Genomic DNA, 12,456 nt, shown 5'->3' with positions numbered 1-12,456 from the left:
CTTTGAAGCCGGAACCAAACAATTTTCATTAATTTAGAAGAGTAGAATCCAAATACAAAGTATCCATCACTGGCAGAGGATCCTCCTCCATCCATATAATTTCATTATCAATTAATCTAGCAAATCTAGTCAAAGCATGAGCAACACTATTTGCACTGCGCCTAACACAATTAATTGAAATGGATCTAAAACCTGTAGCTAAGCACCAAATATCTTCATAGATTAACCCAAGCCGCCAGAGGTTTGGTTGAGCCTGTGATAACGTCTTCATCACCATAGCATTATCACCTTCCAAAATTACCTCTGTAAAGCCAACATCTATAGCAAACTCAAGAGCTTTGCAGCATTTCATATTATATTTTGTTATTATTATTATTTTTTATAGAGTTTTAACCTATGACGTTCACTTTTGATGATTTAACCCTAAGTTTCTTATTCAATCATAAAAAATTTTATCAGTTGAGCTAACTGAAACTAACTTGTTATCATAAATTAGATAAATAGATAATGATGATATAAATTGTTACATTAGTCTCTCATCAAAAAAAAAATAAAAAATTTGTTACATTAGTCTTTGAATAAATCTTACCTATTATATGATATATCTTGTAAATAAGTATACAAGATTTACCTAAGCTAAAACTAACATAACAATTTATCCATCTGTTTCTCAAAAAAAAAAAAAAAAAATTATCCATCATTATTTATTTTCCAAACTCCTAAAACTAAAATCTTAAAATGAAAAAAATTAAATAAAAAATAGAGACCCATAAGAGTAAGAGTCTTGCTGATTTAGATTACCCATTCTTGGGTGGCAAATGAACAGGATCTGAAATCTCTCCTCCTTACAATAGAAGTCTTGACTCTTGAGTTGTTTATTACAATTGCTGAAGTCCTAGATCCTATTAAATAATAGGACTTTAGCGATTAGCTCAGGACGAAAACAAAGAGATAAAATAAAATGCAATGAAAAAAATAATTGGGTTCGAATTGATTTTTAGACAAAGTTGAAATTTCCCCTTTCCTTCGTATTCTTATCAAAGCAGTTTCGAGTTAGTCCAAAAGTTGCAACCCCTAGACGAAGTTCCTAATCTTCCTATAAAAAATAATGCTACAGCCTAAAGTTATTTCTAAAAAAATAATCATTTCCATTATATAAGACCCCATAGACCATAGTAGAGAGAGACTCAGGGCACAGATCATTGACACAGAACTTGTAATATGGCACAAGAATCAGCCTCTCCTCTGTTTACGTGTGTGGATGATTTTTACTCCTCAGCAGTTTTTGATGAGAATGAAGCTTGGAATTTTTTCGATGTAATGGATGAAAAGTGCGCAGAAGAGTTGCAGCTCCAAGAGGCTCTTATGGGCTGTGTGGTCGATTCCCAATTGGTCAACAAGGAACTGAAGGAAGCCTCATCGTCATTGCAATTACCATCATCACCAAAAATACAAGCAGTTCTTCCAACCCCAGAAGCAGAGCCTACAAAAGAAGCTGGAGAATCATCGCATAGCTTCTGTGAGATTTGTGTGGAAAGGAAAGATAGTGACCAGATGTTCAAAACTGAGAGCTGTGTTCACTCATTTTGCTCTGATTGCGTTGGCAAACATGTTGCCACAAAGATCCAGGAGAGCATAACCGTTGTTACTTGCCCTGGATTGGACTGCAAGGGTGCCATAGAACTCGATGCTTGCAGGGCAGTGCTTCCCAAAGACGTGTTGGACAGGTGGGACGAGGCGCTATGTGAAGAGCTGTTTGGTTCCCAGAGGTTTTATTGTCCTTACAAGGATTGTTCAGCAATGTTGCTGAATGATAATGAAGAAGGAGAAGCTATTAGGGAGTCAGAGTGTCCATTCTGCCATAGATTGTTCTGTGCACAGTGTTCTGTGCCGTGGCATTCGGGGGTGGATTGTGAAGCGTTTCAGAGACTGAATGAGGATGAGAAAGAGAGGGATGATCTCATTTTCAGGGAGCTTGCTAAGGAGAAGAAATGGAGGAGCTGTCCCCATTGCAAATATTATGTGGAAAGGACTGAAGGTTGTTTACATATCACTTGCAGGTCAGTTTGCTCTCTATTGTCATGTCATTTGTGATACATAAAATAGGATTTGAAATCTATGAGATAAGATGATTATTCTTTTCTTTTTGATGTTGGTGAGATTCAAAACATATTTTATTTGATAACTAGAGATTTACTTTACTAGTTTCACAAATTGAAACCAATATTGTCATGTAATTTCTACTTAATTACATCTAGGGGTGTCAATTCGGGTTAGCGTGTCGGGTTCGTGTCGTGTCGAGGTAGGGGTATTAGACTAAATGGCTCAACCCTAACCCGACCCATTTAATAATCGTGTTAGGATCCTTCAACCCTAACCCGACCTGTTAATAAGGCGGGTTGACCTGACCCAACCCATTTGACACGTTTAATAAACGAATCGTGTTGGGTTGACACGAATGTAACACAACTCATTTCAACCTGCATAATATTAAATATAACATCCATCTATAAATTATTATTTTTTACATCCTAAAAACCAGTACATACACTTTATGTCTTCGACCCACATTCAAAATAATATAGTTCAATAAAAATATAACATTCATCTAGAAATAAGTTCTTTACACTCCAAAAGAAGTGCAACACTTCAACCCAAATTCAAAATAACATAGTTTAACAAAAATAAAATAACATAGTTCAACAAAAATATAATATCCTTGGAACTCGCCAAATGCTAAATATCAATATTGAAAGAATTTGAGCAAATAGTAGACTAATCTTGACTATGACCACAATTATTATCCATAGATTCTTTGTTGATGTCCAAGTTCATAACATCTTCCACAAGCTCATCCAATTTCATTTGTACAAGTTCTATGCCAAAAAAAAAAAAAAAAAGGTATTAGTAGTTACAAAATATGATCATGCCTCAACAGTTTGACAAGAACTAAATAATAATAATGTAAGAGTAATAATAACTAATGAAACAAATAAGATTACCTTTCTCATTTGTAATTACTTACTTTTCTTTTTAAATTTAAAATATATATTAGATATAAAAGGTATTTGAAAAATCTAAAATAAAATAATTATTTATTTGTTATACGAGTTAAACGGATTGTGTTAAGTGGGTCATTTTGGGTTTGACACAAATAAATTGGCGTGTCAAACGTGTCTATTGCGGGTTACGCGGGTTGACCCGCTTATGACACGTTTTTTATCGTGTCGCTTTCGGGTCGACCCGTTTATGACCCAAACCCATTAAGGCCCAACCCTAACCCGAAAAAAACCGTGTTGGGTTCGTGTCGTGTTCGCGGGTTGGGTCGAACATTGACACCCCTAATTACATCAGGTATTTGCTTAGATTGACCATATACAAATAGAGAGATGCTACATCTATAATATTTTTACAACAAATCACAGGTGGTTAGTTGTTATTGGTTCAAATTTGAAACTAATACTAATATTACTTTTTTGTCCTTATAATAACAACCAATAACAACCTGTCACTTATGATTTGTTGTAAAAATGTTGTAAACATATTATTTCTCATACAAATAACATAATTAGCAGTGTAGAAAAAAAAATGGTATTATAATGCTTTTTTTGTGTTGCTAATACGGGTGTTTAGAGTTCTTGAGTACTTGATTGTTTTTCATAGCGCGTAGTACACATATTTTAAAGTTGGTTGTGTGATAAGATATAAAACTATACGCTGCTAACTTTGTGTGAACCCTTTCCCCTTTAGATCCCAAGCATTTTGTGCATGGACAAATACTAATTAAGTTACAAGATTTTTTGCTCTAAAACATAGACCTAGTGGCATGGTAATGTCATCCTTTTGTTTCAACTAGAGAGGGAAAATAAAATATAGATGCCTTATTCAATTATAACCCACTTAAAGCATTCACATCAATCTTTACACAATTTTTGCTAAACTTACACAAAAAAACTTCTACTTTTGCTATTTTAAGTTTTTAACAAATAGGATTTTGCTAGAAAATCTGGATTAGTTTTAAATGGATTAGAAATGGTTTCAAATGGATTAGAATATAATGGGTTAGAAGTAAATTTAGATGGGTTTAAAATAGTTTAGAAGTATCACACATTAAAAAATTTAACATAGAAGTATAATAAATTCTTAAATGAGTGTTTTTATATTTTTTAAGTTTAGATTCATGAATCTACACTTAAAGACACTTAGCAAAAAATTAGAGATGGAATGACACTTAAAACAATTGAGGCCCATTTAAAATAAAAACAACTTGGGATCCAATTAGTGGACAATTAGAGGGACACTCGGTGTAAAATTGCAATGCAATTAGAATTTTATTTGATTCTTGATTAAACTTTCTCTTAGCTTCGACTTTAATATAATATGTATGATGATTTGGATTATAATTGAATTTTCTCTAGCTTTAACCTAATATATATGATTTTCAAAATTTTACGTATTAAATTTGTTAAGAAATGAAATGTTCTTGTAGCAACGAAGACAGTTCCAATCTTCATAGAATTTGTATCTTTGCGAGGAAGCCAACCAAGCCTAAAAATCATACAAAGGGTTTTAAGCAAACATTATAGATTTTAAATAAGTATCTTCTCTAGTTAGGATTAGTGCTGTAAAGACAATCACAATCTAAAAATGTAAATTAAATCAGTGATTGGAGGGCTAAGTCAACATGCATTCCACAAAACTTAGTTTAGTTTGTTTTCAATTAGACAAACGAATGGAATAGGAAAGAAAAACCATTCAAACTCTTTATGATTTTAATTTTATATATAGAATTAGATATATGATTGAGTTTCTGGTGATTAATTTATATGGGATTTCTTGTTTTTTATACAGAATAATTCACTTGGTATAAAAAATAAGAAAACTTAAAAAGGACACATAGCTTGAAGTATACCATTAAAAGATGTATTGAAATTTTTAATAGAGGACATGACTTTTCATGGTACCCTTCAGCTGCCTTAATTTATGACATCTTATAATACAAGTTATTATTTTATATATATATATATATATATATATATATATATAACCAAAACTTTTGAAACTCTCACAATTTTTCACGTCAACACAATATTTAAATAAAATTATTATTTTTAGTTCAAACTTAATCAGGAGTGAAACTCTATCTCTCTAATAAGTTCAACTCAAACTCAAACATTGATAATCTATATAAAAACAAAAATTATCATAGGACTCAAAAAAAAAAAAAAAGACTAACATTAAAAAAAAAGAGACTCATGCTGATAATTGTGGGTTTGGTTTTTGAGTTGAAATTTCTACTAATTATTTTATTTTATTTTTTATATTGTACATGACAGATAAAATATCTCTATTTTTTTTTGGGAGAAAAATCAAAGATGCAACCTATGTCTTCCAGCCTAAGGAACGATAAATTTTAATTGGTATGTTATATATAAATTTGTTGAATTTGGTTTGGTTCTAAAGTAGAATTTGGGGATTCTATAAATTTTGAAGTTTTAAGTCTTGGGGTTTTTGGTATTTGTGTCTCTATAAGTTGATCTTAATTCTTCAGCTTAAATGCTTTTTATTTAGGTTCATGTGATTTTTTGTTTTCTTATTAAAAGCTATATTTTTGGTTGATTAATTATTTGTTTGGATTAATTTTATTTTATTTTATTATTTTTTTAAGAATGTCTATTTATTCATTGTTGGATTTTTTTTAGAGTCAATAGTTTTTCCGTGCATCGCACGAGTTTGCTACTAGTACTTTTAAACAATAAAGTAATGATTGTAAGGAAGAGAATAAAATAAAACATAAAGACACTTGCCAAATAGTACCATATAGTAAATGGTTTCTGATGGGTCTAAAAGGACAAAAAGGGAGACATACAGTTTGCATGTAAATGTCTAGTATATACGTATCCCAAATGCGTGCCTTTAAGATATTTTCAACAATTGATGCTTCAAAAGTAGACATTGTTTGTTTGAATTGATCAATAGGTTGTGGAAAGCAATGTGTTTCATTTTGTCTTTTTAATGAAAAAACAGTGTCTTTCATTTCTAAATAATTATTTGTTATCTAACTAATCAGACAAAATGTGTTTCATTTCTAGAGGGTTGGGGAATATTGATTAAGATTCATTTTATATCGTGGTAAATCCATGTCACAAGGGTTAGTTAGAAAATCACTGTTCCAAAATCGGCTACTCTTTTCTTTAATTTTTGTTTTGGGGCCCCATTTTTGCGTTGAATGGTTGAATAATAATTTGGTCTTTTGCTTTGCCTTCCCACCATTCTCTCTATATATTTGGTCTTATTTATTTATTTATTTATTTATTTTTTAAAATTTAAGGTCATGCTAACGAGAACTCTTAAGATATTAATTAATAATTTATTTTAGGAAAGTTTTGACTCTACTTTTATGCATTCTCACTTATTAGCACACAAACCAATCATAGGACTCATTGGGTTGCAAGCTGGCTCTATGCCAATTCTGTGTTCAACATTGTAAATTGTAAGTAAATACTGTGGGTCCAAGGCAACACAAATTATTGAAACTTTTATTATTATTTTTTTTTTAATTTTGAATATCTACTTAAAAGAAATTATGATAAAATACCATCAATGGACTCAATATCCTAATCCCTGAGATTTAGGTTAATATCAACCAAGTTTAAAACATTTTAAAACTGACAAATTTGTTTATTAAACTCAACTCGCTTGTAATATCATCCATATGTATAGATACAATTAAAGATATACAATAAAATGCATAATATAATTCCAATATATAAAATTTAAATACTATTGATAGTCATTTTCATATTTTGTTAACTCTTTAAAAAATTTTGTAAGGATATTATTAGGTATAAAATATAAATTGTCCATATTTTTTTTAATTATTGTCAAACTTTTTTTTTTTTTTTTACGATTCATTTATTCTAGATTCTTTGGTTTTTGTACTTAATAACTCACTTAGATAAATATTTATGATATGGAACATTTGATTCTAAAATTAAGAAATAAAACTTTTTAAGAATAAATAATTTAGGACATATGGTGTAAAATTGAAACTTTAATTTGGAATTATAATTTAAATTTTTCTCAGGTTCACCTATTATATATATATATATATATATATATATGTAAGGACTCAATTTGTAACAACCCTAAAATGGTATTGGGTTCGTACGTTAAAGGCCCAAACAATAAAATTTGTAGAGCGTGGGCTAAAAGGCTAGGCCTTGGTCACCGGACGGTGGATGGTCATGGTGTTCATACAGAAGTGAACTATGTTTGCTCAAGAAGTCTTTCTCCTCGGCACGGCCTAGGAGGCTCTGGTTCTTGGCCTTTTTTCCCAGCCCCCTTTCTGGATTGCTTACTTCTCTTTTTATACTAGCCTTTGCCCTTCCTCCAACGTCCACGTGTAGGTTCAGCTTTCCAGGGCTGATACTTGTCCCATCAGCCCATACCCAAAGTGGTTGGGGGTGATTGTAAAAGCTGAAAAACATTACTCTGTTTGGCGCAGAGTATTTAATTGCAGTAATAGCAGCCTTTCCTTTATCCTTTGTCGCCATATTGTCCGAGGGTCCTTTCTCCATCAATGTGGAGGTGTTTAGCTTTTCCTTAAACTGTTCCTATACCATACTTGCCCTTTCTTTCAGGAGCGCTTTGGGATGCCGAGGACAGAATCATCCTCGGCTATATCTCTAGGCCATTTGGACTTTCACTGTATGTCCTCGGCAATATCCCTTCTCGGCTCGGGCCTTGGGCCCTAACGCAAAGTGGGCCAGGGTCACAAGTTCTCTGACCCTACAATATATATATATATATATATATATATATATATATATATATATATAGAGATTTCTCTCCTACTTCAACTTTAATTAATATATTTGATTAGTTGACTTGAGAGTCCAAAATGGGAGTTTCCATGGGTTTTAGATGATGTAATATATTGTTTATTTGGTTGCAGGTGTGCGTTCCAGTTTTGCTATGGATGTGGAGCTCAGTGGACTGACGATCATGGTGGTTGCCAGAGAGATTAAATGAATATAATAAATCATTATAAAGATGTTATCATAAACATTGTACTATTAGTATGGATATATTACCTCATCCTTTTGCTCTTAATATTGATAAAAATGTTAGTGTTAGAGGACCATGTCTCAAGATTTTTATATTTTGCATGGCGTTATATGTGGTTTATATATATATATATACACACACGGAGCGGTGGAATTGCATCAATGTTCAGTGCGCACAAGTATGTGCAGCCATGCCCCATAGGGTTTTAAGATGGTGGGTTCATTAGTTTAGTATGAAAGTTTCAAGCTCAATTAAACACGCTATTAGTTTATGGCATTTCAAAAATGGATAAATAATGGAATAATCTGGCCAAAGATTGGGTCACCAATTAAGCGTGTATAAATTATTGATAATTTAATATACACTATATTAGAGTAGTTGGTATTCTAGATCTTAGAACTTTTTTATTATTATCATTAATCCAAATATCCATCTATCATAAAAGTCTGAGCATTAATCACGTTAAAGAATAAAAAAAAAAGAAAAAAAGAAGCTTTTTTTAAGGAAAGTCACCTTAAATTAAATAAAAAGTCAAATAAAATCATAGATATGAAGAGGGTATTTGGTATATGCATTTAAAAACTGAAAACAGATGTTTAAAAATATGTATAGAAATACGTGTAAGTGAAAAAGTATGTAGAAATACGTGTAATGTTGTTAAAAACTGAAAACATGTGTTTGAGTAAATGTATTAAACATGACCCAAAAGTTTAAGACATGAGAATAGCCTGTTTGTTATAGCTTAACTGATATCTCCTATCACAACCAAATTTATTCATAAATTAATAAATTCCTCGTTTAGCTGGTGCAAGAGGCTTAAGACATGCTCGTGCTATGAGTTTAACAAGCAAACATATATTACAAGACCCAAACCCAAGACGTGTTTTGCACAAAGTCCTAAACCTTGATATCATATGAGATGAAGTATACTTGATTGTTGGCCCAGCCCAAAGCTGTGAAATAGACACATCCAAATTTTTTTTTTTTGGGTAAAAGACACATCCAAATTGAACCCACTTAAACAGGTCGAGCCCAAAATATTCTTTGCTTTTCTCACTATGCGAACCAAGCTCACATTAAAATATATATATTTATATATATATATATATATAAAATAAAATAAAAAAAATAAAAAACAAAACAAAACAAAACAAAAAACAAAAAGGATAGGGAAATTTGCGAATTGTGGATTGGAGAGCAAAAGAGGAAATTTTTTGGCCTCACATATGATATCATATCCTAAATCTAATGAAAAACCTTGCAGTTTGGGTTGGAGTATTTGTAAAACATGAGCCTATAATCATATATATCGTGCTATCTTTAATGTGTTTGAGAGTATATAGAACTTCTAGGCTAGTCCTTGCCTTTCCAAGTGTCATCATTAAGGCTTTTGTTTTAAAATGTCCTTATCCCTCATAGTGTTACACTGTCTCTGATCCCATCTCTTATAGCTTAGCTCCTCACATCGCGAATATGCAAAAACAAGAGGAGCCTGTACCCATAGTTTTCAGAACCGGACCGGACCGGGAGGTCGGACCGTGAGAACTGGGAACCAGGATGAAATCCAGTTTTTTAAGCCTAAAAAACCGGATTTTTTGTTAATTCTGTGAACCGCTAAAACTGGGGTTGGACCGCACGAACCGGTGAGAATCGTGCGGTCCAACCCCTTAGCAATTTTTTTTTTTTTTTACAATTTTATTCTACTTAATTAAATTATCCATCTCTTACAAGGAATAAAAAAAATTATAATTAAAATCCTTCAAAGATATTCAAATTTACTTCAAAAATTAATCATAAATTTTAATGTTTTCATGGTTATTATTTTATTTTATTAACTTTCTTATTTAATTATTAAATATATGCTTGAAAATCATTAAATTTCCCTCACATATATAGATATATTGTTAATTTTGCTAGTTTTATAAATTTAATACCTATATTTAGGCTTTAATTAATTATTAAATTAATTATGATGTCATCACGGTTCGACCCCGGTTCGACCTCAAAAACCTTGAACCTCTCCCTTTTACGGTTCAATGAACGGTCCGGGTTTGAAAACCTTGCTGTACCTTCTTTTGATGACAACCTTGATGAGACAGTTTCTATTAGTTTGGCTCATCTAGTAGTTGTATATCTAATTTGTAGCAAATTCCCTCTGAACTTAGAACACCATCACTGACCATTTGGCTTGGATTGTCTCAAAGAGTCATGGCCCTTCACTTGCAGTCTCAAGGGAAGAATGGCAAGCTTTAGATTTATAGATTGAGCTCACATAATATAGGGTATCACACTTTTCAGCAAGTAAAATTAAAAGACAAAAATAAAAGTAATTAGATTCAATCATGAGTCATGATATTCATAAAGTTAGATTGTGAACCATTTTGCATAGATGTGACCAAAATATGGTTTTGAATGCTCAAGATGTGATCAAAGTTTATTCGTAGATGATCTATTAAACTTAAACTAAAGCATAAAATACTAGGACGAAACTATGAATTTTGGTTTGAGGGAGGAAAATTATGTATTAATTCATAATTTCAAAAGAAATTTAAAATATATACATACATACATGATTAATTAAGACACTAAGTAGTTTTAATAAAATGATAATTCTGTTGTAATTAGGAGAGGCACTAATACATTCTTAGAGCTTGAAGACAATAAAACTTATTCATCTCTTGCATTTATAGTAAAAAAAAAAAAATTGATTTGTAAATAGCCTAATTGATTCAAATATTGATGGAATAATTTTGCATAATTCTCATGTTTATATTTGAATAAAAATAATATACTTTTATTGGTACCAAAAAAAACATATTTTCTCTTGTTAATGTATATGTTTATGTTAATTTTACTTTTACATAAAATATATATATATATATATATATATATTCAGAAAATAATTATAAATGTTATACCCGTATCACTTTTAGATTTTTTTGATTATATAAAAAAAAAAAATAGTAAGCAATAATTCATCAAACTACTAACAAAAAGAAAATAATAAAATAAAATGAATATCCAGTGTTTTTATGGGAAACTGTTATGGACCTATGGACCAGGCCCAGCACAACCTATATCATAGTCGGATATTTAATATAATGGGCTTGTCTAAACCCAGCCACACAGTCCATCGCTATCAGGATCATCATCCCCTCTTATATCCAGTTAACGTTGAAACAATGGTCCAGCTCAAAGAATCTAGAGTTTATTGCATTGGATTGGATCATCTCTCACAAATACCCAATCAATATATTGTCTTCTAGTGAGGTGGCCTTTAACAACTTGGGTTCCCAACTGACCCAACTGTATTATTTTGCCCACTAAGACTTGAGGCTTCAAAGAATAGTAATGGGTTTCATGAATTAGAACTCAGAACCAGCCTAATGATCTTGTAGTTGAATTGGTATTTCTTCATGCATTAAGTACTTTGAATATTTTGAATTTAGGGAAAAAATGTTTGAATTCTGTGGTTAGTAGTATGTTATAATTATCTCTTAATAAATAAAAAAACAGGAACTCAGAAGCTCAAATGATCAAAGAAGTTCATTTTGTATAAAAATATAGGAATTTATTGTGAAAAGAAATACTAGTATCAATTATGTGTCATATTCCGCATAGTAGAAAAGTGTGGATCATAAGGCAAATCTGATGTGCGAAGAATCAGGGAATCAAGAAAAAAACAAAAAAGTCCATTTCTTGTAAATGGAGCTCTTGATTTGGACTTATGACATGTTTTAGTCCAAATTCTTAGAATATTGTGTGGTCATAAAATAAAAACAAAAACCAAGAAGCACCCATCTTGGACCACAGCCGCCACATAATTATGCATACAAAGCATAAATCCAACCGACATTTCATATTATATTTTGTTATTATTATTATTATTTTTTTATAGGTTTCAACTTATGATGTCTACTTCTAATGATTCAACTCTAGGTCTCTTATTCAACCATCAGAAATTATACCAGTTGACCAGAGAGTTTCTGCCTATAGCATCCTAATAATAGCTCTTTATCATCAGACCAAGATACCAATAAGTTTTTAGTGTAAACGGGGATTAAACCCCAAATTTCTTATTCAACTATCAGAAACTTTACCAATTGAGCTAACTGGAATCTACAAGATTTACCTAAGCTACAACTAACATAACAATTTATCCATCATTATTTATTTTCCAAACTCCTAAAACTAAAATCTTAAAATGAAAAAATTAAATAAAATAGAGACTCATAAGTGTAAGAGTTTTGCTGATTTAGATTACCCATTATTGGGTGGTTAATGAACAGGATCTGAAGTCTCTCCTCCTTGCAATAGAAGTCTTTGACTCTTGAATTGTTTATTCCAATTGCTCTTTCCCCTTTACACACTTTATATCACTAAGGA

General features: G+C 31.2%; 1 protein-coding gene across 2 annotated transcripts; it reads left to right on the top strand.

The window, feature by feature from the left end:
- Positions 1 to 917: 917 nt before the first annotated feature.
- LOC115989414 (probable E3 ubiquitin-protein ligase RNF217) lies at positions 918 to 8,159 on the top strand. 2 transcript variants are annotated; one of them, XR_004091917.1, is made up of 3 exons: positions 918 to 2,060; positions 5,337 to 5,420; positions 7,958 to 8,038. XR_004091917.1 is itself a non-coding variant. In XM_031113090.1 (2 exons), exons 1-2 carry the CDS (start codon positions 1,222 to 1,224, stop codon positions 8,028 to 8,030), a joined length of 912 nt encoding a protein of 303 aa, XP_030968950.1. In that variant the 5' UTR covers positions 919 to 1,221; the 3' UTR covers positions 8,031 to 8,159. The 2 variants fall into 2 exon arrangements, 1 of the variants encoding a protein (XP_030968950.1); XM_031113090.1 differs by lacking the exon at positions 5,337 to 5,420 and having other exon boundaries at positions 919 to 2,060; positions 7,958 to 8,159.
- Positions 8,160 to 12,456: the final 4,297 nt, after the last annotated feature.

Source organism: Quercus lobata, chromosome 5 (genome assembly GCF_001633185.2).
Source record: "Quercus lobata isolate SW786 chromosome 5, ValleyOak3.0 Primary Assembly, whole genome shotgun sequence".
Classification (NCBI taxonomy): domain Eukaryota; kingdom Viridiplantae; phylum Streptophyta; class Magnoliopsida; order Fagales; family Fagaceae; genus Quercus; species Quercus lobata.
This window is presented reverse-complemented; position numbering and strand designations above follow the sequence as displayed.

Coding starts and splice junctions, on each gene's coding strand:
- LOC115989414 (XM_031113090.1), top strand. CDS start 1,222: ATGGCACAAGAATCAGCCTCTCCTCTGTTTACGTGTGTGGATGATTTT. Junction 2,061..7,957: donor TGTTTACATATCACTTGCAG/GTCAGTTTGCTC, acceptor ATTTGGTTGCAG/GTGTGCGTTCCAGTTTTGCT.